The sequence below is a fragment of the Zeugodacus cucurbitae genome, chromosome 4 (genome assembly GCF_028554725.1).
Source record: "Zeugodacus cucurbitae isolate PBARC_wt_2022May chromosome 4, idZeuCucr1.2, whole genome shotgun sequence".
NCBI lineage: Eukaryota > Metazoa > Arthropoda > Insecta > Diptera > Tephritidae > Zeugodacus > Zeugodacus cucurbitae.
The window spans coordinates 416635-440856 of NC_071669.1; the positions used below are offsets into that span (position 1 = coordinate 416635).

The following is a 24222-nucleotide window of genomic DNA, read 5'->3' on the forward strand; positions in this document are numbered from 1 at the left end:
ATTTCCAGAATATGAAATTTCGCATATGTTTGTGTGTATGTAACCACATGCATTTATAAAATACAAGATGTGCATACTATTCTGAAATAATACTATATTAATTTAGCGTTTATCTCACATTAACACATGAAATATAATACAAATCTAATTAACCCTTTCATGCCTATAGGCAACATTGTGCTTACCGGCTTCTAACTCTCGTTATTTAAATATTTTCGACCAGCGGTTTTTCAATTATGTATACTTATGTGTTGTGCAAGCTTACAGTTACATTTTTTGTTATGAGCTGTGTAGAATTTCATAAAAATTTTCAAAAAGCTGGAAAATTTAGATTTATACACAATTTTAATTATTCACTTCGCATAACGTTTTATTTAAATACGTTAAAACATGTTTTCTGTAATTTTATTTGTTGCAGTTTGCTATTGTTTGGCTCTTAACGTCTGTATCCCATGCCTTTGTTACATGATTTATGCAATCCATAAGTGTAGTATTATATTTTCTGTTTCTTATAGAAGGACTCTTTTAAAATTCTGCTTCGATAGTACAATTTTAAATTTTTTATTATGTCCTGATCGAAAAGTTCGATTTATAGAAGGAAATTTGTATGAAATTTGATTTCTATTGCCCATTCAAAAGTTCGAGTTATGGAGAACTTCAAGTTAAGGAAGTTTGATTTATGGAAGAAATTTTGTATGAAATTCGATTTCTAAACGCTATTCCCAACTCAAAAGTTCAAGTTATGGAGATCTTCGAGTTACGGAAGTTCCACTGTATATATCTGTCCTAAAAAATATGTTAGCTCCGCCCATTTTAATACGGGCATGAGAGGGTTAATAAACGAACATAAAGAGTATGACACTATTCATGTAGAATTAATGCACAGATATGCCATATATGGTAGTACATATATACAATAACGAAAACAAAATCAATATTTCAATTTACCGTTTCCATAGTGACGGTACATACATATATATGTATGTATAAATATATGTGCTTAAACATTTACTTTTCCTTGACAAAAAAATACGTAAATATAATTTTCATAAAATGGCAAAGAAACCTACACCGGAAGATATATTTTACGATCACTTAACATTAGGTTTAATGGGCACACTAGGTAAGAGCAAACGTGCAGTCGCTCTAGCGCATCCCTACATATCAATATGTATGTGTGATGTAAATCTATTTCGCATATTTCATTATTAAATTAGCCAAATTGCCGCGAGTATGTAATGTCAACTGTGAGCAACGTAAACCATGTGAAAAAACTCAGATTATTAATTGGGAACAACGAAACACTATATATTTGCCCGAGGATATGAAAAAGTTTTATATGTCTACAGATGGATTTCTCTTACAATGGAGCTATCAGTATGCACGTAAGGAACAATTTTTGGAGTTAAATAATATTAAGTTAAATATAATTTTCGTTACTTCATTAGCGAAGGATTTGCGGCGTGTTGGCTTTATTCATATTCCACATCTGCACCAAATAACTTTGTTACGCGATAATATTGAACTATTAATGAATACGAGTTCAACTACCCCATCAGAGAAAACACTTGCAGCAGGCAACGAAACGAGAGTTATAGATGATGGAACTGAGATAAGCGGGAGTGTAGGTGCAAATGCCAGCGTTCCTACTCTGGTAACAAGGAAAGACCGCTGGAGTAATACACTACCCAATATAACACCAAAGACCAAAATATTTGAAATTAATAATGTCAATGATGTTGCCAAAGTGTGTATGCTCTATGAGGCAAATTGTCCTACCAATCCCAAATTCTACCTATACGAATTAAATGCTATGAAATGGATATTCCTCTCCGACACATTTAGCGAATACTTTCGGATGGCCATTGCACATTTAGGATTACCATATTGGGAGCTTTGTTTTTCCAATATAGGATTACCATCGTGGGCGGAGGTATAATAACAAAATAGTTATTTATAAAACACAAATTCTAATTGACAGATTTACTTTTCCCCAAAAAGCAATTGTTTATGTTGTTGGCACCGCATCTTTTGGAGGACTTCGAGGTGCGACGGGATCGCCAAATACATCCATCCCCTGAACACCCATATAACATTATCGACACCTCAGTTTTTCGAATTAAACCAAAAGTTTCTTTGAAAAACGCCGCTTCAAAGAAAAATATATCCTGAATGTGTAGGAAAATACAATGATATGTATGTATATTTGTAGAAATAAATATATGAATTTTTGTCAATACGTAGCGTCAGTACGTTCCAAATATTGAAAATAAATTCATGTTTTAATGAACATATAAATATACAATTATTTGGCACTTCTTGATTAGTAAAAATCAATATTTTGGCTTTCCAAATCAGATAACATTTTATCACGAATTTGAGGCCTCGGATCTTCTTTTATTTCTGTAGCAATTGCACCTGCTTTTCCCAGCAAAAACTCCAGTTCATCAAGTGTAAGTTTTTCGCCTCGTAATTCCAATGGCCCGATGTATTGTTTCTTTAACTGACCTTCATTATAAATAAAAATTGTCGGCAAGTTTTTTTCAGGAAAATTGGGTATGCAAGTGTTAGCAATGGAACGTAAAAATTTCGTTTGAGGAAATTTCGCAGCCAACTGTTGCATATGGTGATGAATAAGAGCGCAAAGAGGTACACCATTTGCATAGAGGTGGATCACAACCCAAATGCCATCTCCCGCTTTTGTCACCTCGCTAACATAATCTTGTCCGGAAATCTCACGCACTGTTCCAAATTTAGCTTTCTCGGCAAATGCCCTCATTTCTGCTATCCGTCGAAGACGATATTGTTCCAATATTTCTTCGTCCTCGGAATCTTCTAGTTCGTCTAACTCTTCCAAAGTCATTTCATCAATTTGCTTTGAACAACCATTTTCTCCGCTATTTAAATCTGTTCGCCGTTTTATAGCATCGTCCACCATCTCTTGGATTTGCTCTTCTGTGATTTCAGCTTCTTTTTGCTTTGGTGGTAGGATGCCCTTCGCACGCAGCACATCATTCCATTCGGTATCCTCATTGGGGTCCTTTGAGGAAAATAAAAATTTTATAAATTGATCTCAATGGTTCGCTGTATCTACTATTGTAAGTAAGTGGTCCGTGGTGATCAATGGGCAGAATGTTATTTTTAGAACAAATCCATTACCATATATGTATTGACTCATGCCGTATACCCTATTCACTTAAGACTTACCTGCATCTTTAGTGAGTCACTTAAAAATTAAATTAATTAACAATTTGCTATTAATCCTATCTCCTTGTATGATTCAACTATTTAATAATAGTCAGAATATAAAAATGCAAGCAAATGTTTCTCAGTTCTCCTGTGGTTCAGACCCAAAAAAGAAAAACTAGAAAATTGACGTTTATCTTATTCTTATGGTAATATCATTCGTAGAGTGCTGCCAAATCGTAATTCACCTCATGGTAGAAGATGTTCAGACAAGAGAATTTTTGTTGCTCACTATCGACTGCTTTTTTGGATTTCGAAAATAAAGCTTCATGAACACATTTATTTCCAAAATTATTTATTCCATTTCTGCTATTATATTAAATAGCTTTTTTTCAGATTATCATCTTACAGCAAACAAAAACGATAATCCGTAGAGTTTAAAATGGTTGGTTTGTTATAAACTGAAATCTAAAAGTCCACCTTGGGTAATTGATACAAACATTTGTGGGCAACGCAACTAATCAAATACAAATTAGCATATTAAACTCTAATCACAATCCTAATGAGTTAACTCTATATTCAATCCACATTTTTCTTATCAAAAATATTATCAACTACCCCAATCTCATATTGCCTAAAAGTATGCTTGCTTCCGGGCTAGGGTTCAGAACGGAGGAAACATTTTTACAAAAAGTAATTTAAATAATGGAAATTTTAAATTCAAATGTTATTTAGCAATTAATTTATTGATATTATTCATATGGTATAGATAGAGCGGACTGGTGAGTAATATTTAAAATATAAGAAACTTGTTTTGCAAAATAGGGTAATATTTTCCCTGCAAAAATAAACTCTAAGAGCTAGGTAATTATTTTAACTCGTCGTAGGGAACTTAGTACAAGGCTGTATTATTGAAGTTTTCCGAGCAGGCACCGTTTCCGGAGTAGGTATTGCTTCACCAGTTGCCACTTTATTGGCAAATACTTGCTTAACTCCACCGCCTTTCTGCTTTGCCATTTGGTAATCGCCAGAGTCAAAAAATTTTTGCTGTAAATTTGTATGCAAATTATTATTTTTCGTTTTTTTTTCAATAATAAATCAATTGCACGTACACCTTTCTGTAACCGTTTTTGAAGGAAAGCCGAATGACCTCCAGGGCCACGCAAACCAGATGGATACTTGGACTTCAATTTTTCTTCTTCAATTTTCTCTAGTTCTCGGGGATTGGCCTATTCGAAAATAAGAAGAAATTAGTTGTTTTGAAATACTAACATTCACAATTTTTCTACTTCATTATGCTTCAAAACCCTACTCTATAGTCCATCATATTTATTTATACATGCAATGCGAATACATAAAATGCGATAATTATACCTGATCTTGAGATTCAGGGGCTTCTGGTGGCGTTGACGGTAGACTGCAATCTTCTCCGGTGCTCATGATAACTTTAAAAGGTTTAATTTGCTATTAATAAAGAATGAATGTAAATATGCTTATTTATGTGCAAATATTCAGGTTGGTTAATATTGGAATTACATGTGTCTGTAACCCAAGGCCGATATTTCAAAGCTATAACAACCCTCTAACAGTACTGAATAATACACAAAATAAAGATGTTATTTATTGAAGACGACATAACAAGTCTTTGATAGACTCAACAAAAAGAGATCATCACGTGCACCAACGTATTCGGTGTTGGATACTTAAACTTTAACATCTCCGAAATGTGGTACAAGGACTACGGCTTTTATTAAAGTGACTAATGTAATGGCACAATTAAAAATCATTTTAGATATATAACAACGTACCTGTGAAATTTATTGACTTTTTTTTTTGTAAATTTATTTGTTCTTTCCTTTTCTACTTCGTTTAGTTTGCGATGGCTACTATGTGGTACTCCGCTAATTGGTATATGCCAATCGCAAAAAAAAACCAATAAGACAGCCGTTTATTTGCTGAATGCAACACAAAATAAAGCGGTGAAAAGAGGAAAGTAACGGTCTCGGGACTTATTTATATTAATTCTACAGTTGTATAGACTCACAAACGTTCTTTTAACGAACTTGGTTTACGAACCTTCTACCAATCTCAAATATTTTATGCAAACAAAAATTTCACGCTAATTTTCTTTCTAAAAATCGTCTTGCGTTGTTTTTACCCAGTGTTGTATTCAGCGTGTAGACTTATCTTAAAGTTGCCACTAAGTCAAACTAAATATTATTGATCATGGATATAAATAATCAATTTCTTAAACAATAATATACCCAAATTATGATAATGCTATTATAGAATGCACAAATAATTTCAAATTGTGGACTTTTCCAATTATTAAATAATTATACCATTTCCGTGTATAAATAAATAAAGCACAGCTGATAATATACTTTTATTAGCCATTTGGTAACATTCGTATATGTTAAAACTTAACTGTCAGTTGACATTCTATTATAAAAATTGAACGAATTATTCGTGCAGCAAGTAATTTCATATTTATAGAATTAGAAAAACAAGTAAATATGAATTCGAAGGATAGAGAGATTTCAAAGTCAAAATTCAAGTTCTTTATGAAGAATCCTAAAGGCATTGCTGGTAAGCTTATTGCATCCGTCCTCGTTTTGCTCATAACATGGGACAATTTTAGGTGTAGCTTGCGAACGTTCCTTGCGTCCCGAAGTAGAACGAGAATTAAGACCAGAACAAACAACTGCTCAACGTTGCAAAACCTTGTCGGAATTGCAGTTGCAGAATATGAAATTAGAAGAGGTAGAGGAGAGATACTCACAATAACTCAATACTGAATTGGTAAACAATATTTTCATTTTCAGGCTTCCATTAGGGAACTATGGAATCTTACCAAGGACTTGATAATACCAAATAAACCGGCAGAATGTCGCCAAACAGCTTTAACATTTTATAAAAGACTAATTCATAGCCAATATAAGAACTTGAATTTGTTGCGACAGCATTTCTTTCTTGTTATACAGAACCATGAGGTTGGGGAAGATCTGAAACATCGTTTAGAATTGTTAGACACTTTAACTGATAATGGCAAAGACATTCAAAATTTCGAAGAAGAGGTAAGAACTGTAACTTTATTGTTAACAGCAAATTAAACTATTTTTGAATAGATTGGCAAATTTATGTTACAATGGATTCCAGCCATAACTGAAGCTCATTTACTTCGAGAATTTTTGAGTATTTTGGGCAATATCATAAAATTCAATGCTTCACTGTTGGATAAAGATATAGTGGTTGGAATTATTCAGTAAGTATTTTTATGTTTTGTTTCTTGGCAAACTATCTATAATAATATGTTTATTTAAGAAACGCCTGTAATTTGAGCTGTACTGTTGAAGAAGATGACATAGGTATTCAGTGCCTGACAATTCTTGAAATGGTTATGTGTTACACCATATTTCCAAGTGAACCGCTAAGACAATGTGTTATTACATTATGTCGTACAGTTAATTATTCGCCTTATTGTCAGGCATCGTGGAAGGTGAGTACTTTAAAATTCTTAGTATTTTTTTTATATTTGCTCAAATATTAAATTGTGTAGCATAACACCTTACAATGCGATTGTTGAGGTGAAAAGAAATTTTCCCTTCCTATCCCCTGACTGCCGCGATTTTTTGTAATTAAAGTTTGACCTTGTAGGAAATTTATGAACCTCTGAATACAAGAGTTATATCATTTTAGGCGCCTGAATATATTGGTTTAATTCTTAATATTTAATTTGAAATTAAATTAAGTAATCAATTTTATCGCTTTTATCGTGTATATTTAGTTCAAACCCCACCATTGTTATTTTTACTTTCTAATATATGCTATGTACATAAAAAATTGTTATGTAAATAAATAAGACTTACAGAAACATGAACTAAATAAATTCGACAACTAGTTACTTTCGCTTTGAGAAAGAAACAAAAGCATCGAGATGCAATATATAAATGTTTAATTTAAATTGAAATTAAAAGGTTATAAATTTCGATGACAGCTTATCGTATACCGATTTGTTTGGTTGATCGAAAGCAATAACTAGTTTATGTTCCTTTATGTTACTATTATCTGTAGAGCTTATCACATTTTGAACAAACGTAGGAATTTTATTAATAGTTCCATTTGTGGATTCCTTAGAACTTTTAGGCCCCTCTGTAATTATATTGTTGTTATTTTTTAAATTAATTACAGATAAAAAAACTTACCTAGTTTGATTTCTGCATCGTCCTTTGGTTTCTCATTTCCATTCGGAATTTCGGCTTTTTCTATAACATTTTCTAATAAATTAGCATCGCCTAACTTCTTCGATTTAGCACATATCCTATTAACATCCCAACGACAAAAGCTGTTATCGTTATCATAATATGATCCTTTTGGACAACGTCTAGCAATCACTCGCCCATTTATACATAAAAAGAATTTATCACATTCTTTTACATATGGCTGAAAGCCCGCTATATTATTGCCAAAACTGTTGCATATATTAGTCATTGCCAATTCAGTGGAGCTCATGGTAGGTGGAATTAGACAAATGCCACTCAAATCTGGGAGACAGCTACTAACTTGTTCGCTGAAATACTGTCCACGTGGACATTTCTGTAGTATTGCTTTACCATCGATGCACATATAGTATGTTTCACAATCGTCTGGGTTACTGATAATAGCGTAGGGAGGTAGAATGCAACTACATTTGTGGTCTGCACTTATAGCTATTGGTTGACAGCTAGCATATTTCGTTGAAAAATATTGCTCCCTTGTACAATTCTGTATGACATATTTTCCATTCTCACAAAGGGAAAAGGCTTGACAATTGCCATCGACGCGGCGTATATTTTGAGATGTACATTTGTTTATTGCTTCCATAGTTTGGCAGTCTCCTATTTTACAACGTTTGTCCTTTGGGTCGAAATAATAATTATCGTCACATTTATATTCCTCTGCTTTACCATTGATGCATAGATAGAATCTATGGCAGTCGTCATCATTTGGGAAAACGTTCCAGTTTGATTCCATATTGCAAACATTATATTCTGTTCGGATCTAGAAACAATGGCTCATTAATTCTTAGAAAATGTTCAGTAATAATGTGTTTGCAAACAAAATTGAAAAAAACAAATATCAAAAATTAATACAATGCAACTTAAAAAAACTTACTCACTTTTATTTTTTTTGCTCCATAAATTTGGCTTATCATTGCCAAAAAGCATGCAATTACTTTTATAACTATAAAAAATATTTATGTACATAATTAAAATAATATATTAGCATCTCGATTATTGCGATTGTTCACTTACATTCCATTACAATATTTCGTTCCATATGGTATCAAGTGTTGATTTGTAGTCGTTGAAAATACTTCACTGAGCCATCATTATCTGCTTACCGTTGTTTTTATTTCAAATGGGAAACGGTAATTTTTAATACGAACTCAGTTTATCAGCTCATTTGTTTATAACATCCATTTACTTCCGTTCACTAAATTGTGTTCTGCTCGTCAAACAGCGATACAATCATGCATAGTTTTAGGTTTGGCTCAATTTCACGATCACTTATTACCCAACGCACATAGCGCACAGATACATACATACATATATTTAAATCAATGAATACATCAAGTGTAGTAATCTTCTGTGCAGTTATCTCTGAAAAATAATATTGAATATTTTGGGTTGCGTTTTTCTTTCATTTTTAATATCTCCGCGCCACTTTGAAATTTCAACTTAGTTCACTTATCTCACTTCTTCATTTGATTTTCGAAGCTAAATTCAATCAATTCATATCTGATGCTAATTACGCTCTGAATATTTTCAACTTTATTATTAAATGATGTTGTACATATTTGTGCACAAAAGTATTTTTTGTAAATCACTTTATATTCTCATATTAAATAATTATTATTTTTATTTAGATAATGAAAAACCTATTAGGAACACAATTGGGGTATCACTCTATGAAAATGATGTGCAATATCCTTAACGATCGTAGTGTTTACGGAGACCAGCAACTTTTACGTGGCGCTGTCTTCCATCTCAACATGAATATTTTTGGTTCAAATGTAGTTTTTCAAGTGTCCCCAATGTTTTATGCATCTACTGTTCTTACCTGTTTTCTCCATGTAAGTTCACACAACTTCATTTATAATATACATATGTATATACATATGTATATGGATGTGTACACACACATATAAATAGTGTATGTTAAAGTTAATTGCTTCTACAGGCATTGGAAAGCCGCCAAGTAATCGTGACGTTCGAAGTAATTTTAAGTGTAAGACGAGTTATTAATTACTACAAATCGGAATTATCAGAGATAATATGGGATTGTATTTGTGATACAATGAATGCAATCTTAGATAATATTGTATATTACGGTTGGTATAGTTAAATACAGTATATTTTTAACAGACACTTTTATGATATTATGTCATCAACGATTTTTTTAGAGCAAGTCAGTATCAACAGGGATCGCCTTCATTACTTGCAAATAAATTTTCACGAAAATATTGATTGTATTGAACAACTTTTATATGATGACACCACACCGATTCTTGCAAATATTAATCGTATCTATGACCTGATTGAACGCGTCTCAGAAAATCGCACAGAAGCATCTGTCCTCAAACTTATAGAATATCGGTCGACAAAAGTAACTGCTACGAGACCTCAATGGTTGCAAGTGCTCAACGATTTTATTTGTCGTTTTTATAAAATGCCCAATACGAATGTGCGCTTAAAAGCAATCCAATCCTTGGTTCGTATTATGGAATTAAACCGTTATAGCTATGAAGAAGAAATACTTGAACGTGTCGTCATTCCACACTTTTCACAAATTTCTCATGAGACAGATTTGCAAATTCGCGTGTCTGTAGCAAATGCATTGGTTGAGTTTGCACGCCACTGTGACACCAAGCGATGTGGAGAACTATTGGATATATTGGAAAAGCTTATTAATCGACCATTTGAACAGCAAATGATCTCTGGCGAATTCGTTGTTAAGTGTGAATCGGAAATATTAGATGTTGTTACGGCAGTCCATGGGTTAATTGAGATATTTGCTATTAAATTACATCGCTTGCCTTCAACGCATGCCATTAAAATTTTTAACATACTGATCAGTCATTTAGAGCAACATTATGAACATCCAAAAGTATTCGAAAATGGTCGCATTGTTCGTTTTAAGGTAATAACGATACGATTCGCTAAAAATTAGCAAGTATTGAAATCATACTCTTTCGTCTAGATTTTCAAGTGGATCCTGCGTGCACGTGCAAATGCTTCATATCATATTGGTTATCCAGATCCTGAAAATGGAGAGGCCATAAAGTTCAGTGCATACTTGGGTATCGATTCCAGTTTACCCCCTCAAGGAAATCAACATTCACGACACCAATTAGCATCACATGATTTAATAGCAGGATCTCATTTTACCACCATTTCGATACGCAGAGCTTGCAAAATTATTATTAAATGCCTAGATTCAGAGCGTGGTGAGTTAAAACATTTATGTACATGTATTTCCGTAAATGTATGCTGCAACTATCAACAAATACAAATAATCCATTTAACTTATTTCTTCCAACATCCTCCAGATTATGAAGTTTTACAGTTGGTTATAAAAGAGCTACCAAAAGTGTTATGTAATAAAGCCCTTATCCAAGGCAATGACATTGAAGCATTAGCTGTTTCACTATTCCGCATTTTTCAAGACGTTAACAAAGCACTTCACCTTAGTTATGCTCCTACCAGCGAAGAGGTGAATGCTTTGTTTCTGCCTGCAATCGCGTCATTGGTGATTTACCATCATTGTATATCATCACACCAAATTAACACATTAATATTAGCGCTTTGTTCGGGAATATTCTCGGGCACAGCTAATGTCTGCATAAATACACTAACAACGATGATTCTTGAAATGCCTGATACACTGACGCGCACATTGGCTGATATACTGCTCCAAATGAGCAAGATGTCGGATACATCTATGGTTGCTATACCTGTGCTGGAGTTTCTATCAAGTAATTAGTGAAATTATTAACTATGTCGTTCTCTAATAGTGATATAATTGTTTTGATCTCGGGTTAAACGTGTTTAGTTCTGAGTCGAATGCCAAACCAATACTTTACAAACTTTATACCACGTCAATACATGTATGTATTTGCCATATCTTTGCCGTATACCAAACCGAACAGATATGACCACTATACCGTGTCACTGGCACACCACGTTATTGCTGGCTGGTTTCTAAAATGCAAGCTGGAAATGCGAAAGAATTTTGTTACATACATTATATCGGTACGTTCGTTTACGCAGGTGAATTTTTAAATATGATTGATTAAAATACAATTGTATTGTGGATTTCAGTCGATTCAATCAAACGCGAGCATGTTATATGATGACATTGATAAATTTAAGCACAGCATTCAGCGCCAAGATCTCAATAGTTTAAATGAAGATTCTTCGAATCGGAAACGAAGCACAAGTTTGACGGAACGCGGTAGTCGAAATACAAATGTACGAAACGGTTCTGATATGCGACCGCCAATCAACGATAGTCTAAAGAGCTTTCATGCAGAATTGGCGGAGACTTGTATAGATTTCTTAGCCCGCCATACCTTTTCGCCATGTTCAGCTTTACCGAAACGGTAAGATATCAATAATTACAATACTTCAAGGATTATTGCAATTTAATAATATTTAATTTATTAATAAAGCTTGCCTGCAGTGGAATATTTACTAAAAGACGGTTTCTCTCAAACCTGGGTAGTTGGACACAACTTGGTAACAATTACAACATCTGGCTGCCCCACTGCACCTATACGTAACGGACTATGCGATCGTTGTTCTCATATTGGAAAACAGCCAATCAGTAGCAGCAGTTTGGCAGCAAGTAAAAGCGATTCGAGTGGTACGGTACCATTATCGCCGGAAACTAACAATACACAGTCTTCAGCCACTCCAGTGGCAACCGAACGTCGCTATACTAAAGCAAGTCTGCAATATAGTAGCGGAAATGAATCTGCAGGTAGCACTGATCTCACTTCATCTTCTTCATCTGCTTCGGGAGCCATTAGTTCGAACATTGCTATAACTCAGCGACAAATATCAAATAGTTCGACCGCTTCGTTAGAGGCTCTTTCGCGTCGTGGCTCTAATCCAGAGCCCACAGATGGAGTTGCGGGTGCTGCCACTGGCAGTACTACCTCACTACTGGGTGGGCATTCACTTTCCACAACAAGTATAAGTGCTTCTCCAACACAATTACAGCCAGTGCAGCAGCAGCTTTGTGTCCGTTCTTGTACTGGATGGGCAGAAATATTGATACGACGGCCCACAGGAAACATTTCGTGGATAACGCGCATTCAGAATCCCATAGCAAACGATTGCTTTGGCCATGACTTGCCGTTTAGCAACATAGTTTCACTCTTTTTACCAACATCTCATGGTGGCGTTTTTGGGCCAGATTTCGCACAGTCGACTTTAATGTCAGAACTGCAGCAAGAAACCGAAAAATCTGCGGTTGGTGGTATTTCAATAGCTAATTCATCCAACACAAATGCAGATACTGATGGTGCAGTACAGCCTATCCTAAGTGCTCCAATAACTGCAGATCAGCACGCAACGCCGAGTGTCATTACAAAGGTTCGATCTCTGCAACGTCAAGAAGAAATTTCATCGTCAGCAACAGCAACTCCGTTGGGTTCATCGTTGAGTACCGCTGCTATCGACATACCCAAACCATTGGCAAGTAAACGTATTGGCGGAAGGGAGGCACTGGCTGATAGCGTAAGTGATGGAGAGGCCGATGATGATACGAGACAATTCACAGATGCATTATCCCGTGCGCGTAATCCTGTGCGTCGTGTAAATTCAAGCCCCGAGATGAGTTCCAGCTGGAGACATACTTTCTTGGCAGCCAAGCCAGCACCGCTGTCGACGGAATCAGCCAAAATCAAAGGTAATAAATATTCTGCGAGTCTTCAAGGTCTTGAGGAGGCTCATAGTCAGCAACAGCAGCAACAAATGCAGCCACAACAGCAAAAGAAAAAAAGCGTACAGTATACAAAAGATATGAGAGTTAGCTGTGAGGCGATCCCAGAAGAAATTGCCGGATCAACACCACCGCAGGCGCAATCTGCCGATGCACAAGCAGTTGCATCCTCGGGAGTGGTGGTAAAAGAGCTTCTACCATCTTTCTCGGCCACTTCCGTAGCAACAGCGCCACAAAATCTATTGGCAAATAGCTCTGCGATTACAGCATTGCCCCCCAAGCAACATTCAGCCGATGATGTTAGTATTAGCGCTAGCATGCCAATTACGTCTGTACAACAATCGACATCCAGCTCGTCGTTGAAGCTGAATGTGGATTTAGAAAAGGTTGTGACAAAACCACCTCACTCTCCGGTAGCAGCACCGTCACCGCAATCCCCACGATTGGACAAACAGCCAACCAACAGTGGCCAAAAGACCGCTACATTTACTACTAACGCACCAACAAGTCACCAGGGACTTGCTAAATCTAGCAGCAGCGGTGGAGGTAATACAAACCTTACAAATGCCTCATCATACTTAGGTGGAGGTACAAGCGATTATGGAAATAATAGTAATGGTGACATGATGAGAGGACGTTCGAAAACTATTTCTGTAGTACGTGAGGTAAATGGCCGTTCTCGACCATCTACTTCTAATTTTCGAAGCTTTAACAATACCTCTAAACCATCAGTAAACGCTAAGCTGTGTATGAATCCGAGTTTTTTGTTCATGCAACTTTACCATACAGGTCAATTACAAGTTACGGATGTACCCATCAAAGTTCCCCAAGAGGAAACTAATGTACTAACAGTACTTGATTTGGCACCGCCTTTTGAGACACACAAGATAGGTGTGCTCTATGTTGGGCAAGGACAATGTAACAATGCTGTCGAAATTCTCAGAAATTCACATGGAAGTATGAGGTACGTCGATTTCCTAAGCAATATCGGCACACTTGTTAGTCTAAAGGAGGCCGAACGGAATAACTTGTTTGTTAATTTAGACAGAGGAGGCGCAGATGGAAAGTTCACATACGTTTGGAAAGACGATATTGTGCAGGTGAATTAACAGCTATGCATCTAGAAGATCACTCACATTTTACAAATATACAAATATTTAACGAAAGACCAAGCTCTGGTGTATTTAACCGAATTTTAATTATTTTACTTAATTTTTTAAAGGTAACGTTCCATGTTGCTACTTTGATGCCGACTAATTTGCAAAAAGATCCAAATTGCAACGAAAAGAAAAAACACATTGGTAACGATTTTGTCAAAATCGTTTATAATGAAAGTGGCGAAGAATATAATCTAAATACAATTTCGGTATGTGTGAAAAACTGTAATAGCAGTTCTTGTTCCATAATTTATATTTTAAATTTTTCAGGGTCATTTTAACTATGCTTGCGTTATTGTGGAACCATTAGAGCTGAATAGCAACCGCGTTTATGTAAAAGCGCGTCCTGAGATATCGAAATTTGTGTGTCATCCCGAACCTAAAATTGTTTCAGATCACAGTGCACCATTGTTGGCTCGACAGCTTGCTTTGCACGCGAACGTAAGGACATACATTTGAGCATAAACGATATGTATTTAACGCACTTATTATTAATTTTATTATTTTTCGGCTATTATTTTCAGCTTGCTTCACAAGTATACCAAAGCCTTCAGAAAAAAAATCCATATGCTTCCAATTGGCTGGAGCGCTTACGAATAATTAAGAGGCTGCGAACAAAGGTAAGGCATATATATGCATACTATAAAAGTGATATCAGTACATTATATATATGGAAACTACAATTTATTACAGTTAATTGAGCAACAAAATGACCAACATCAAACTGGAACTTCTGCAGGTGCCGAAGCTGAACAGCATACAAGCGAACATATAAAGAAACAAAACACGAATCGTGATTTTACTAAATACGCTTAAATTATTGAAGTCGAACTGAATAAATATACTCTTTTAATAATCACATATAATTTATATAATTTGTTTACCGAATTTGAAAATATTATGCTATCAGTATTTTTTTACAAGCACAAAGTGACCATAGGATGGCTGTTGCTCGTTACAATGGATGTATATAAGATCGAATACCAGAACGGTTTGAGTTAACTAGAATTCGATCAGGATTAATAGTTAAAAGTTTAAATTATTTGAAAAATTATTATACAAGGTATCAATAAAGAAATAAGGAATTTTGGTAGATCAACTTTCGTAAATTAGTCAATTGTACGTATTTTGGTATACGATGTCCACCGTGGCAACGATTCTGCAGAAATGTTATAGAAATTGACAAGAGATACAAGTTTTTTTTTATTAAAAACGGACTCTAATATATTTTCGAAAAAGTATTTCACGTGCTTCACTAAAACTTCCCGCAATCTTCTATAATCCTGACTTCTATCCGGGAATTTTATGTCCATACATCTTTGAATTTAAATAAAAGGATTGAGCAGCTCTTGCTAATTTTTTATTGACTCGTTTATTTCGAATAGAAAAGCTTCCCATTAGTTATTTTATACTTCTTAATACAATGTCACTGTAGAAGACATTTTAATATTTATTATATAATTGTAAATACTGAGTTTCTTAAAAACACTACGATTTTATATTTGGTGCTACAATTTCATTCTATTTAATTACACCATTAATTTATTGATATTATTGTATAACATTGCTAAAACCAGCATTTTCTTTGTTATATAATATTTTTAGAACAGTTTTCACGACTTCGTCTTAAATTCAAAATATATTTGCATGTGTATTTTTCCATGTATACATAATACATTAGTATGTATAATCTGCCTTCTTTATTTGTGTATGGTTGCTTGAATATTGAACCACCCCAGAACTATGGTGGAGTAATAATTGATTTGCTTCGTAGTGGGGTTTGTTATTTAATTAATTTTTATATGTTATTGGGTAATATTATGCTAAGAGGCATAGAAATCCCCTATACTTATCCTACAGCTAGCATCTATGAATCTATTTAGAAATGCATTATATGGGGTTACCAAAAAGAAAGATTATGAAATATTTAAACATGACTGATGGAAGATTATTCAATGTGCAGACGTTTTTTCCAATTCAATTAAGCCAATTGAATTAACATTTGGTCTTTAGCATTTTCTAAGTTAACGCATTTGAGATATATCTTATGGGAGTAGTTAAAGCTGTAATACTCAGGCCACATAGGCAAAGTGCACTGTGTGCGTGAATACTTATTGGTTTGCGGGGATATGGTTGCGGCGGAGTCAAAACGAATTATAATTGAAAAATTTTAATCTCCAATTATAATTGTTTCAAGTAATTATACTAATATCAAACACATCGAGTGTGAAATAAATTTTGCCATACAATTAAATTTGGTTATGATAGCTTTTAATTAACCAATTACTATATCCGTATTTACATCTTTATGTAGGTAAATGTATTTGTACACATACATAAGTATATAATTTAAGGATTCTTTTAATTTTACTTACTTTGTACTTAATGATCAATTGATGTTCTCTTTACAGTTTCATGCGCAAATACACAAGTATTTACGTACATACATATGTACTTATATAATTAGTCTAACAGTATTTGTGACCAATTCTTATATAATTAAAAATATTCATATTGGAAAGAAGGAAATATAATATTGGGTTAGCAAGACATGTTACTCTGGTATATTTGATTGTTCTCGAACAAGCGATCTCATTAAGTTTTGCTAGTGCCAATCATATTTAAAATTTTTATATTGATCAAAATTAAACGAGGAAATAAAAATCAATTTATAAGACACAGTTCGAAACTACTTGACTGAATCTTATACTTTTTGAATGTCAATTACTATGGTTTTAAATGAGCTTTGCTTGGAATCGAAAACTGAAAAAATACAGTTATTTTTAAAGCTATATCTTAACTTTTAACTCTGACACATTAAGCTAATATATTAACTTTTATATTTGAAAAAAAAGCAATTTTTTATTTCAACAACATCTTTGTTAATACAAATCCCTATTTATCAGATTAATGGTATAACTAACGAACAAATTACTACCATAGTAATAACATTAATTTTATTTATACATAATGGAAGGAAAACAAGAATTGCTTGTGATTAATATATTTTCAATGATTATGGAATCACAGTACTGAATAACATATGTGTTTGTGTAAGTGCATAATTGTGTATAAATATTTGTATATTATTGCCAATTGGACTTCACCAAAGCAAAGCATTTTTTTGATTCTTATAATTGTTGATTTGGTCAATGCTGCTTCCTTATATATAAATGAATACTAGTTTTTACATAAAATATCCCTTTATATAAATTTTATTTTTTTTTTGGTTATAACATTTATTTTTTTATTGTATAATTTGTAATAATTATATGAAAGTTAACAATCTAAATAAGTTCTTTGCAATATACATATTACAAACTCTAATGGCTACATGGATCCAGAATAACAACAGTTTCAATAGATGAGCTATACGTTAATTTACAATAAAATGGCTCACCTATTTAAACACCATAAGATATTACAGTTTGTAAAAAATATATATAAAATACACTGAATATAGATCTAGGTTCACAGCTGTAGGCTTGTGGAAGGACACAAGTGAAAGGAGACTTTATATAAGTACAGGTTCGTTATTCAGGCATTTAACGCCGTTACGATATATATTTTTCATATTGTACGTATACTATAGCTTAACTGCAATAACTCTTTACCAGCTCAACAACCAAATATACATATCCATATTTTTTTGGGGATACACGAGTGTATGTACAGCTGTACATTTCTTGACAAAAAGTGGAGCTTACTTCGCTACATAGGTATTTCCTCCAATTATTTTATCTTCTATTATTAATATGAACTTACATATTTTTTAATTTAAAATTTAAAAAATCGTTGCATACTTGTTATTGTTAAAATATGGATGTATGTCTGTAATTTACTTTCTTTCAATTGTTTATTATTTTGATTTTTAGCGTTGCGTTCATTTGTTCTGAATTTCTCCAAACTATTACTACATTACTTGTAAATTATTATAATAATATATTTTACTTTATTTAAATACAGATTGATTTTCACTACATATGTAAATACTAATAAATATTCCCTAGTGTTTTGCTAATCCCTATTTGCTTTCATATTTATCATTAAAATGTTAGGCTTTTTGTCAAAAATAATATTCTATAATATACATTGTGTTTCCTACAGTATTTCTTGTATACAAAGCTTTCTTTAACAATAATGTAACCTTTTATTTAATTTATATTTAGTTTTTGGTTGGTATGATACTTCCGCACGATTTAAAATTTATAAAATACTATTGTACATACGTGGATAAACTGGTAAGGTAGTTTGTATTTACGATAATACAATTAATGTCACTAATGTTTCTGCATATGTATGTACATACATACATATGTATATACGAGTACATACATATTGTAGGAGTGCATGCCTCTATGCTTGGTTGGTAAATAAAGCCAAACGATTCTCCTCTTCTGAATATTCGCGACAGCAATACATTTTGTTTTGTAATCTTTCAAATATTAAATAGATATTGTAATGATTGGGTTTGCTGGCATTTGATTGCAAACAAATCAAACATCGGTTTCGTTACAGGTAGGCATTTGTTGAGGATGCTGTTGTTGTTGGCAAGTTCCATCTATCAAATTGTCATTGGATAGTTGAATTGTCTTAGTTTCAGGTCCTGCAATGGTTGTACTCTCGCTAATTCCATGACTTTTATTTTGAGTAAGCTGCGCTCCACTAAGAGGCAATGACAGCACGGAGTTCGATGCGTTACTTGCTACTTTATGTCGCTGTTGTAAGCTTGGTGATGTTGACTGCAGCTGTGACCAGTTGATGCTATTCTGTGATGTAATATTGCGAGTTTTGACTAGTGGCGGATTTTTGGTGGAGGTGGAAAAGGCCATACCACGACGCAGTGGAACTCTGTGAAATTATTCCAAATCATTAGTGTATACATAAACATAATTTATCATGAAAATGATTGAATGATTTTACAAACTGTTATACAATCATACCATCTCTCCTTTCAAATTAGCTCACCTTGTTGGACTAGGTGGTGGATAAGAAATGCCTCTATGACTAGGCGATAGCAACAAATTTCCCGAATGACTTGTTGTTGTGCCAGGTACCAGCAGTGTATTATTACTATAAGTATAATATAAATTACTGTCGAGCGTACTTTTTCCAAATCCGTATAAAACAAAGTTGAGTATTGATTGTAGTGAAGCGTGCCGGTGACAAGCCATGTTAATAAAAATAAAGCATGTGAAGAAGCAAATTGAAAATAAAAAAAATAAAAATTGATAGATAAACATTTAACGAAAGCAAAAAGAACAACATGTAGAAATACTTATCAGAAAAACGATTTTCGAACCTTCATACATATACGCTCATATGTAATACGCCCCGGAAACACTTTCGTATTTGCCTTTTATATATGTACAGTAAACTTGATTAAATGGAAAATTAAGAAACTCATTTGGAAAGTAATGTGAAAAAAGTCAAGGGACTCAAAGTCCCTGCATAAATTTTTATTTTATAGAAAATATGCCATATTAATGTACACCGAAGCTTATGGGTAAAGTTATAATATTAGATCTCCTTGAAAAGGTTGTCCATTCTTGGATATACAATCTTAAGAAAAGTTCAATATAATACCTTTAGGCAAATGGTGAAAATATTTCGAGAGAGCATTGAGAGAAACGAGTCATTTATTCATTGCTCTCGATAATTTAAGTTCGTATATAAATGTCTCAAAAACTTATTAAATTAGCAGAAAATATTTGATCTCTGTTTGTATTTATATGTATGTAGAATAGAACTTACGTGTGGCTTTGGTTAAGATTTAGGTTCGGCAGGCTTTGTCCCAGATGATTAAGTGGCTGTACGGAAAGTGTATTTGCCGTTGCAGTGTTAACTTTGAGTTTGAGAGGGCCGGGTTGCAAATTTTTGCCTTCAAAATAAATGATAATATTATAAAATCATAACAGTCCTGTTTTACTCACCCATGGAACCATCATCACTGGATAAGGAATTGGCCTTTTCAAAGTCCACTGATATATTGCGCGAATCATTCCATTCCACTGAGCCGCTATGACTATTATTCGCACTAGATACATGACTGCATATTGATGAATTCATTGGCGACCTTTTTACTCCCAGTGCGTCCACTGTGCCACTACTTACTCCACTCCCTCCACCAAAACGGAAATTGTCCCAATTGCCTGTACCTTGCTTCAGTCTGGTGTAAATCATTTTAGCGCGCTTTAAAGACTCATACCAGTTCTTTGCCTCTGAACATTGTAGAGTGAATGCAGTAACGACCACTTGAAATTCATTGAGGTAGATACAATTTAAAATATTATTGCTTTGTTGTACAACAAGCCTATCTGTTAAGTACGGTTGACGAATCACTTTGAGCGAACCGAGACCACGTTTTGCGATCGTTTTGCAAACGAGCAGCATATCCGTTAACAAAAAGCAATGCACATCGGCCTTGCCAAGGTTGTCTTTGAATTTATGATCACCTTCCATAAAGAGATGTCGTACTTGATGGGTCGGACATCCCTTCATTGGTGCGCACAAGTCAAACATTTTACTATGTTGTTTTATCATTTTGTCCAGATGCTCGTTGTTTGTGTCCTATTTATCACATTATTTAGAAAAGGGGGAAAATATTAGCATTCAATTTCGACTATGCCTTCGCTTTTGTCTTACCACTACATCATAAGATTCAATGCGCGCCATAACACCTTTCAAACGTTCATTTTCCTGTCGCGTCGTCAAGTGGTTATTCACACTAAATACAAAATTCTCCACTGAATGTATCTAAAAAGTGTTATGAGTAAATTAAATAGTAATTGCTATATATAACAAATGACATAAGATACCATTGAATCGACTGACTCGATCTGCTCCACATCTAACATGTGTTTCTTAATCGCTGCCAAAAGTAGACTGTACTTGGTCAATCGCTGCATTGGTCGCACTAAAATGTCAGCCAATCGGAGTCGGTTACACAGCTTTTGAGACTCACACCATGCCAAATACGATGTAAAAAGGGCATTATTACGATTAAGCTCCTTGCAATAAAACTGACAAGTACTCTGTTCTGCACAGTACTTTTTGTATGGTGCGAAGATGGAGGCGAAAGCAAGAAAGCCCTGGTGGAAGAACGCAATACTAAGAGGCTCACCAGTGGCGACACTGTGCGCCACCATAGGGTAAAGATAAAGGGTCCAAAACTTAAGATTTGCTTCACATATATCACGTACATTCGAAAAGAGCCGATGTTGATCTACATCGGTGAGAAGTCGCTCTAATTGTATAGCTTCCAAACATGCCAAAAACAACTGAAATCAAAAACATTCATACAAGGTCATTTATAACTGGACGCAATACCACATCTTAGTACTTACATCTGTAACTGTTTGGAGTGCGTGAATGTAGTATACTTCGGTGGTAACTAACTCCCAAATTGCTGTTTGTATTCTCATTTCGTTGTCATTCATAGCTGTGCTAGTGGCAATATCCTTCCACGATTTGTGCATGTTATCCAAATACTCTAGGGCCGCATCAAAATCCGGATGGTCGAAGTTTACTGATGCTCGCTTTTGTGGTACACCATTCTTTGCGTAACTATTAAGCAGTTCACATAATTGACTCTGTTGTGGATTTTTAATACCGAACAAACCGGACCAGCGTTGTTTGAGTTGTTTTCCTGGAACAGCAGTTTCGGTAGCCTCTTCTGTAGAGGCGGAGGAGAGTAATCGCGGTGGACGAGTTCGGGAACCCTAAATGGACATATTAATATGGTTATTTTGTATTTGTCAAAAGATCATCAGATTATGAATAGATATTTCTTACAAATGATGCGGCCTTTTGTAAAGTTTTTCGACTATCGTCGCATTCAGTTACGGTCAAATGATGTCCAGCTAAATTTTCTACATCAGTATTTTCATCCAAAGAACTAGCTAATGGTGTGTACCCTATTAAAGTGATCAATTATGGTAAATTTAATATCCTTATTTTTATAACTATTTCGTTCAAGGATGAATCGGACTGAATTAAGTGTTAGCTATATTGACTTACCAGTTTCTAAAAAATTATTAGGTGGTTTATTATCATTAATGGCGATTTGTGAGAATGTCAAATTGCGTCGTTTTAGGGCTTGACTTAGCGCGGAGCTGAGAAGTACATGGATAGACATGGAGAATATTGAAACCAAAAGATTTAAATGATACCAATAATACTTACTATAGAGTTACACCTTTGGTCGCTGGTATGAATTCCTCCTCTAGACCACCTTGATTTGTACAAAAGCTCACTGAAAAATATTCCGAACTCGTGACCTATGAATATTCCATAAATAGTTTTATTAGACTTTTGTTGAAAAGACTCTGGCTTCTAATTTGAATAATACTTGTACATACATATTTACATACTCAATAAGTACATACGTGTTTTCAGGTATACAAGTTTTTGATTATGTAATTAATATCCAAAATTGAAAGCGAGTTTATGGATCAAGAGCGAACTCTCCTCCTGAAATCTAACAGTGCGAATGGATATTTTACAGGAAAAAGTGTCACAATGTAAACTTATAGAAATTCCTACCGTCGTAAGATTTCTCATAAAATACAAACCAATTGGGTTCTTATACATTTGTTAAGTGTCTTCTCCGACAAGAAAATGTTTGAAATGTTTCAATAATCGTTGGTTAGTGAATTTGATGAGTGTAACACAAATATGTTTTAACATGTACTAAAAAATATAAATTAAACGATTTCTAAAACGAATGATTTGATCATTAGTTAGATACATATGTATATTGGTAAAGCTTGGTAACGACAGTTCTCCTATGTCGCCATTTTAAAGTCTATCAGCATATTGGAATAAACATTGCAATAAACATTCAACAGAAAATAGATAAAATTGGTTCTTAACTCGGCCCAGACCCCATGTAGCTAGTATACCGATTATTGTATCTTCTGAATATATGTCAGCAACTAGCATTTCTCTCTTTATTATTTAAGATTTTGCGAAATTTCAAGTTATCCGTTTCTTTGTACAGCAACAGATAAAGCAAAAAAATAGTAACAAATATGCAAATCATAAAATTCGTTTTAACTACAGCAAAGCGAAAATTTACCGACGCTTCTAAATCACTACACGAATAAGATTTAACTCACCTCACTGCGTATTAGCAGTGGCTTTTTACGCTGTAGAAATGGAGATATTTTCTTATAACTCGTCACAGACCTGTTGCCTGATGGAGTTGATGTTTCTTCGCTAGTTATATTTGTTGTTGTTGAAGAAGAGTTCAACACCCCACCTGTGTATTGATCTGGATAAAGCTGTTGAAAGGTTTGAATTGTTGAATTGGCTGAATTTGTGCAAACTTCGGTGTGGCTCTGAAATTGATGCGAGTGGATTCATGAATGAGTTGTATACTTTTCGGGTAGGACTCAGGCACTGATGATCAAATAATGATTTTGTCAGATCGGAGGGAGACTTGAGGTGATAAGGTTGTGGGGCTTTGTAATATTGAAATACACGTGCACGTGGCTAATTGATGACGACGGATATCACGGTTTTAAAGAAAGGATCATAGGTTCTCGGTCATGCATCTCAAATTTAGGATTCAAATAACTTCTAGGTTAAGTTGTGAAGATCGTGAGCGAGGGAAGAGGTGAGTGGCTTGTGTATGCTCAAATAATCGTATGGTAATCGTCTAAATTCGTCTTCACATAGGCTAATTGGTGTAGCAGTTATACAATGCATGTGATAAAAATATATAACTAGTTTTGGTGCAAAAAAATTAGGAATTTTTTCCCGGAACTCAGATAAACCATGCGGATATAAAGCTTGAATATATTTATGTATACAGACGAAAGGAAGCGTACATAAAGATATATTTAGTAAAATTATGTAGATTTGTATTCTTCAAAGTTTTGAGAAC

General features: G+C 34.2%; 6 protein-coding genes across 27 annotated transcripts in view; 2 read left to right on the forward strand and 4 right to left on the reverse strand.

Moving 5' to 3' along the window:
* Positions 1-674: 674 nt before the first annotated feature.
* On the forward strand, positions 675-2172 carry LOC105209018 (tubulin polyglutamylase complex subunit 2). Its single transcript, XM_011179202.3, has 4 exons — positions 675-1123; positions 1218-1385; positions 1449-1933; positions 2002-2172. The coding sequence occupies exons 1-4, from the start codon at positions 1054-1056 to the stop codon at positions 2170-2172; spliced, it is 894 nt and encodes a 297-aa protein (XP_011177504.1). The 5' UTR covers positions 675-1053.
* A 3-nt stretch (positions 2173-2175) lies between these two features.
* Positions 2176-3373, reverse strand: LOC105209092 (viral IAP-associated factor homolog). The gene is made up of 2 exons (XM_011179324.3): positions 3208-3373; positions 2176-3040 (listed from the first exon to the last, which is right to left on the reverse strand). Exons 1-2 carry the CDS (start codon positions 3211-3213, stop codon positions 2324-2326), a joined length of 723 nt encoding a protein of 240 aa, XP_011177626.1. The 5' UTR covers positions 3214-3373; the 3' UTR covers positions 2176-2323.
* A 516-nt stretch (positions 3374-3889) lies between these two features.
* Positions 3890-5389, reverse strand: LOC105209161 (cAMP-regulated phosphoprotein 19). Of its 4 annotated transcripts, none has more exons than XM_011179620.3 (4): positions 5263-5389; positions 4561-4650; positions 4299-4415; positions 3890-4233 (listed from the first exon to the last, which is right to left on the reverse strand). In XM_011179620.3, the coding sequence occupies exons 2-4, from the start codon at positions 4624-4626 to the stop codon at positions 4060-4062; spliced, it is 357 nt and encodes a 118-aa protein (XP_011177922.1). In that variant the 5' UTR covers positions 4627-4650; positions 5263-5389; the 3' UTR covers positions 3890-4059. The 4 variants fall into 4 exon arrangements, with proteins under 4 accessions (XP_011177922.1, XP_011178004.1, XP_011177839.1 ...); XM_011179702.3 differs by having other exon boundaries at positions 4561-4631; positions 5263-5359; XM_011179537.3 differs by having other exon boundaries at positions 4561-4631; positions 4995-5357.
* Positions 5390-5608: 219 nt separating this feature from the next.
* Positions 5609-18994, forward strand: LOC105209483 (tuberin). The gene is made up of 17 exons (XM_011179934.3): positions 5609-5775; positions 5828-5949; positions 6012-6263; positions 6315-6451; positions 6511-6685; positions 9095-9301; positions 9409-9559; positions 9632-10368; positions 10429-10675; positions 10778-11203; positions 11281-11480; positions 11550-11830; positions 11900-14276; positions 14399-14542; positions 14604-14774; positions 14858-14953; positions 15027-18994. Exons 1-17 carry the CDS (start codon positions 5703-5705, stop codon positions 15147-15149), a joined length of 5919 nt encoding a protein of 1972 aa, XP_011178236.1. The 5' UTR covers positions 5609-5702; the 3' UTR covers positions 15150-18994.
* LOC105209398 (uncharacterized) lies at positions 7092-8625 on the reverse strand. Its single transcript, XM_011179821.3, has 4 exons — positions 8481-8625; positions 8345-8409; positions 7392-8226; positions 7092-7338 (listed from the first exon to the last, which is right to left on the reverse strand). The coding sequence occupies exons 1-4, from the start codon at positions 8503-8505 to the stop codon at positions 7157-7159; spliced, it is 1107 nt and encodes a 368-aa protein (XP_011178123.1). The 5' UTR covers positions 8506-8625; the 3' UTR covers positions 7092-7156.
* Positions 17340-24222, reverse strand: part of LOC105210114 (uncharacterized) — a 46756-nt gene continuing 39873 nt past the window's right edge. For 11 of the 19 annotated variants that reach the window (XM_054228708.1, XM_054228702.1, XM_054228703.1 and 8 more), the window contains 11 exons: positions 23453-23674; positions 22518-22612; positions 22353-22447; positions 22128-22249; positions 21680-22054; positions 21152-21613; positions 20979-21089; positions 20267-20903; positions 20088-20214; positions 19302-19439; positions 18521-19184 (listed from right to left, as the gene is read on the reverse strand). In XM_054228708.1, the coding sequence (XP_054084683.1) occupies positions 18830-19184; positions 19302-19439; positions 20088-20214; positions 20267-20903; positions 20979-21089; positions 21152-21613; positions 21680-22054; positions 22128-22249; positions 22353-22447; positions 22518-22612; positions 23453-23674 (2739 nt within the window). In that variant the 3' untranslated portion in view covers positions 18521-18829. Of the gene's footprint in view, positions 19185-19301; positions 19440-20087; positions 20215-20266; positions 20904-20978; positions 21090-21151; positions 21614-21679; positions 22055-22127; positions 22250-22352; positions 22448-22517; positions 22613-23452; positions 23675-24222 lie in introns of all 19 variants that reach the window. The other 8 variants (XM_054228712.1, XM_054228698.1, XM_029037695.2 and 5 more) reach the window with 6 other exon arrangements.

Coding starts and splice junctions, on each gene's coding strand:
- LOC105209018 (XM_011179202.3), top strand. CDS start 1,054: ATGGCAAAGAAACCTACACCGGAAGATATATTTTACGATCACTTAACA. Junction 1,386..1,448: donor ATGGAGCTATCAGTATGCAC/GTAAGGAACAAT, acceptor TTACTTCATTAG/CGAAGGATTTGCGGCGTGTT. Junction 1,934..2,001: donor GATTACCATCGTGGGCGGAG/GTATAATAACAA, acceptor TTCCCCAAAAAG/CAATTGTTTATGTTGTTGGC.
- LOC105209161 (XM_011179620.3), bottom strand. CDS start 4,626: ATGAGCACCGGAGAAGATTGCAGTCTACCGTCAACGCCACCAGAAGCC. Junction 4,416..4,560: donor CCCCTGAATCTCAAGATCAG/GTATAATTATCG, acceptor ATTTTCGAATAG/GCCAATCCCCGAGAACTAGA. Junction 4,234..4,298: donor AAAAACGGTTACAGAAAGGT/GTACGTGCAATT, acceptor ACAAATTTACAG/CAAAAATTTTTTGACTCTGG.
- LOC105209483 (XM_011179934.3), top strand. CDS start 5,703: ATGAATTCGAAGGATAGAGAGATTTCAAAGTCAAAATTCAAGTTCTTT. Junction 6,264..6,314: donor TTCAAAATTTCGAAGAAGAG/GTAAGAACTGTA, acceptor ATTTTTGAATAG/ATTGGCAAATTTATGTTACA. Junction 11,831..11,899: donor TGTTCAGCTTTACCGAAACG/GTAAGATATCAA, acceptor TTATTAATAAAG/CTTGCCTGCAGTGGAATATT.
- LOC105209398 (XM_011179821.3), bottom strand. CDS start 8,505: ATGGAACGAAATATTGTAATGGAAT. Junction 8,227..8,344: donor ATGGAGCAAAAAAAATAAAA/GTGAGTAAGTTT, acceptor CATTGTTTCTAG/ATCCGAACAGAATATAATGT. Junction 7,339..7,391: donor CGATGCAGAAATCAAACTAG/GTAAGTTTTTTT, acceptor ATATAATTACAG/AGGGGCCTAAAAGTTCTAAG.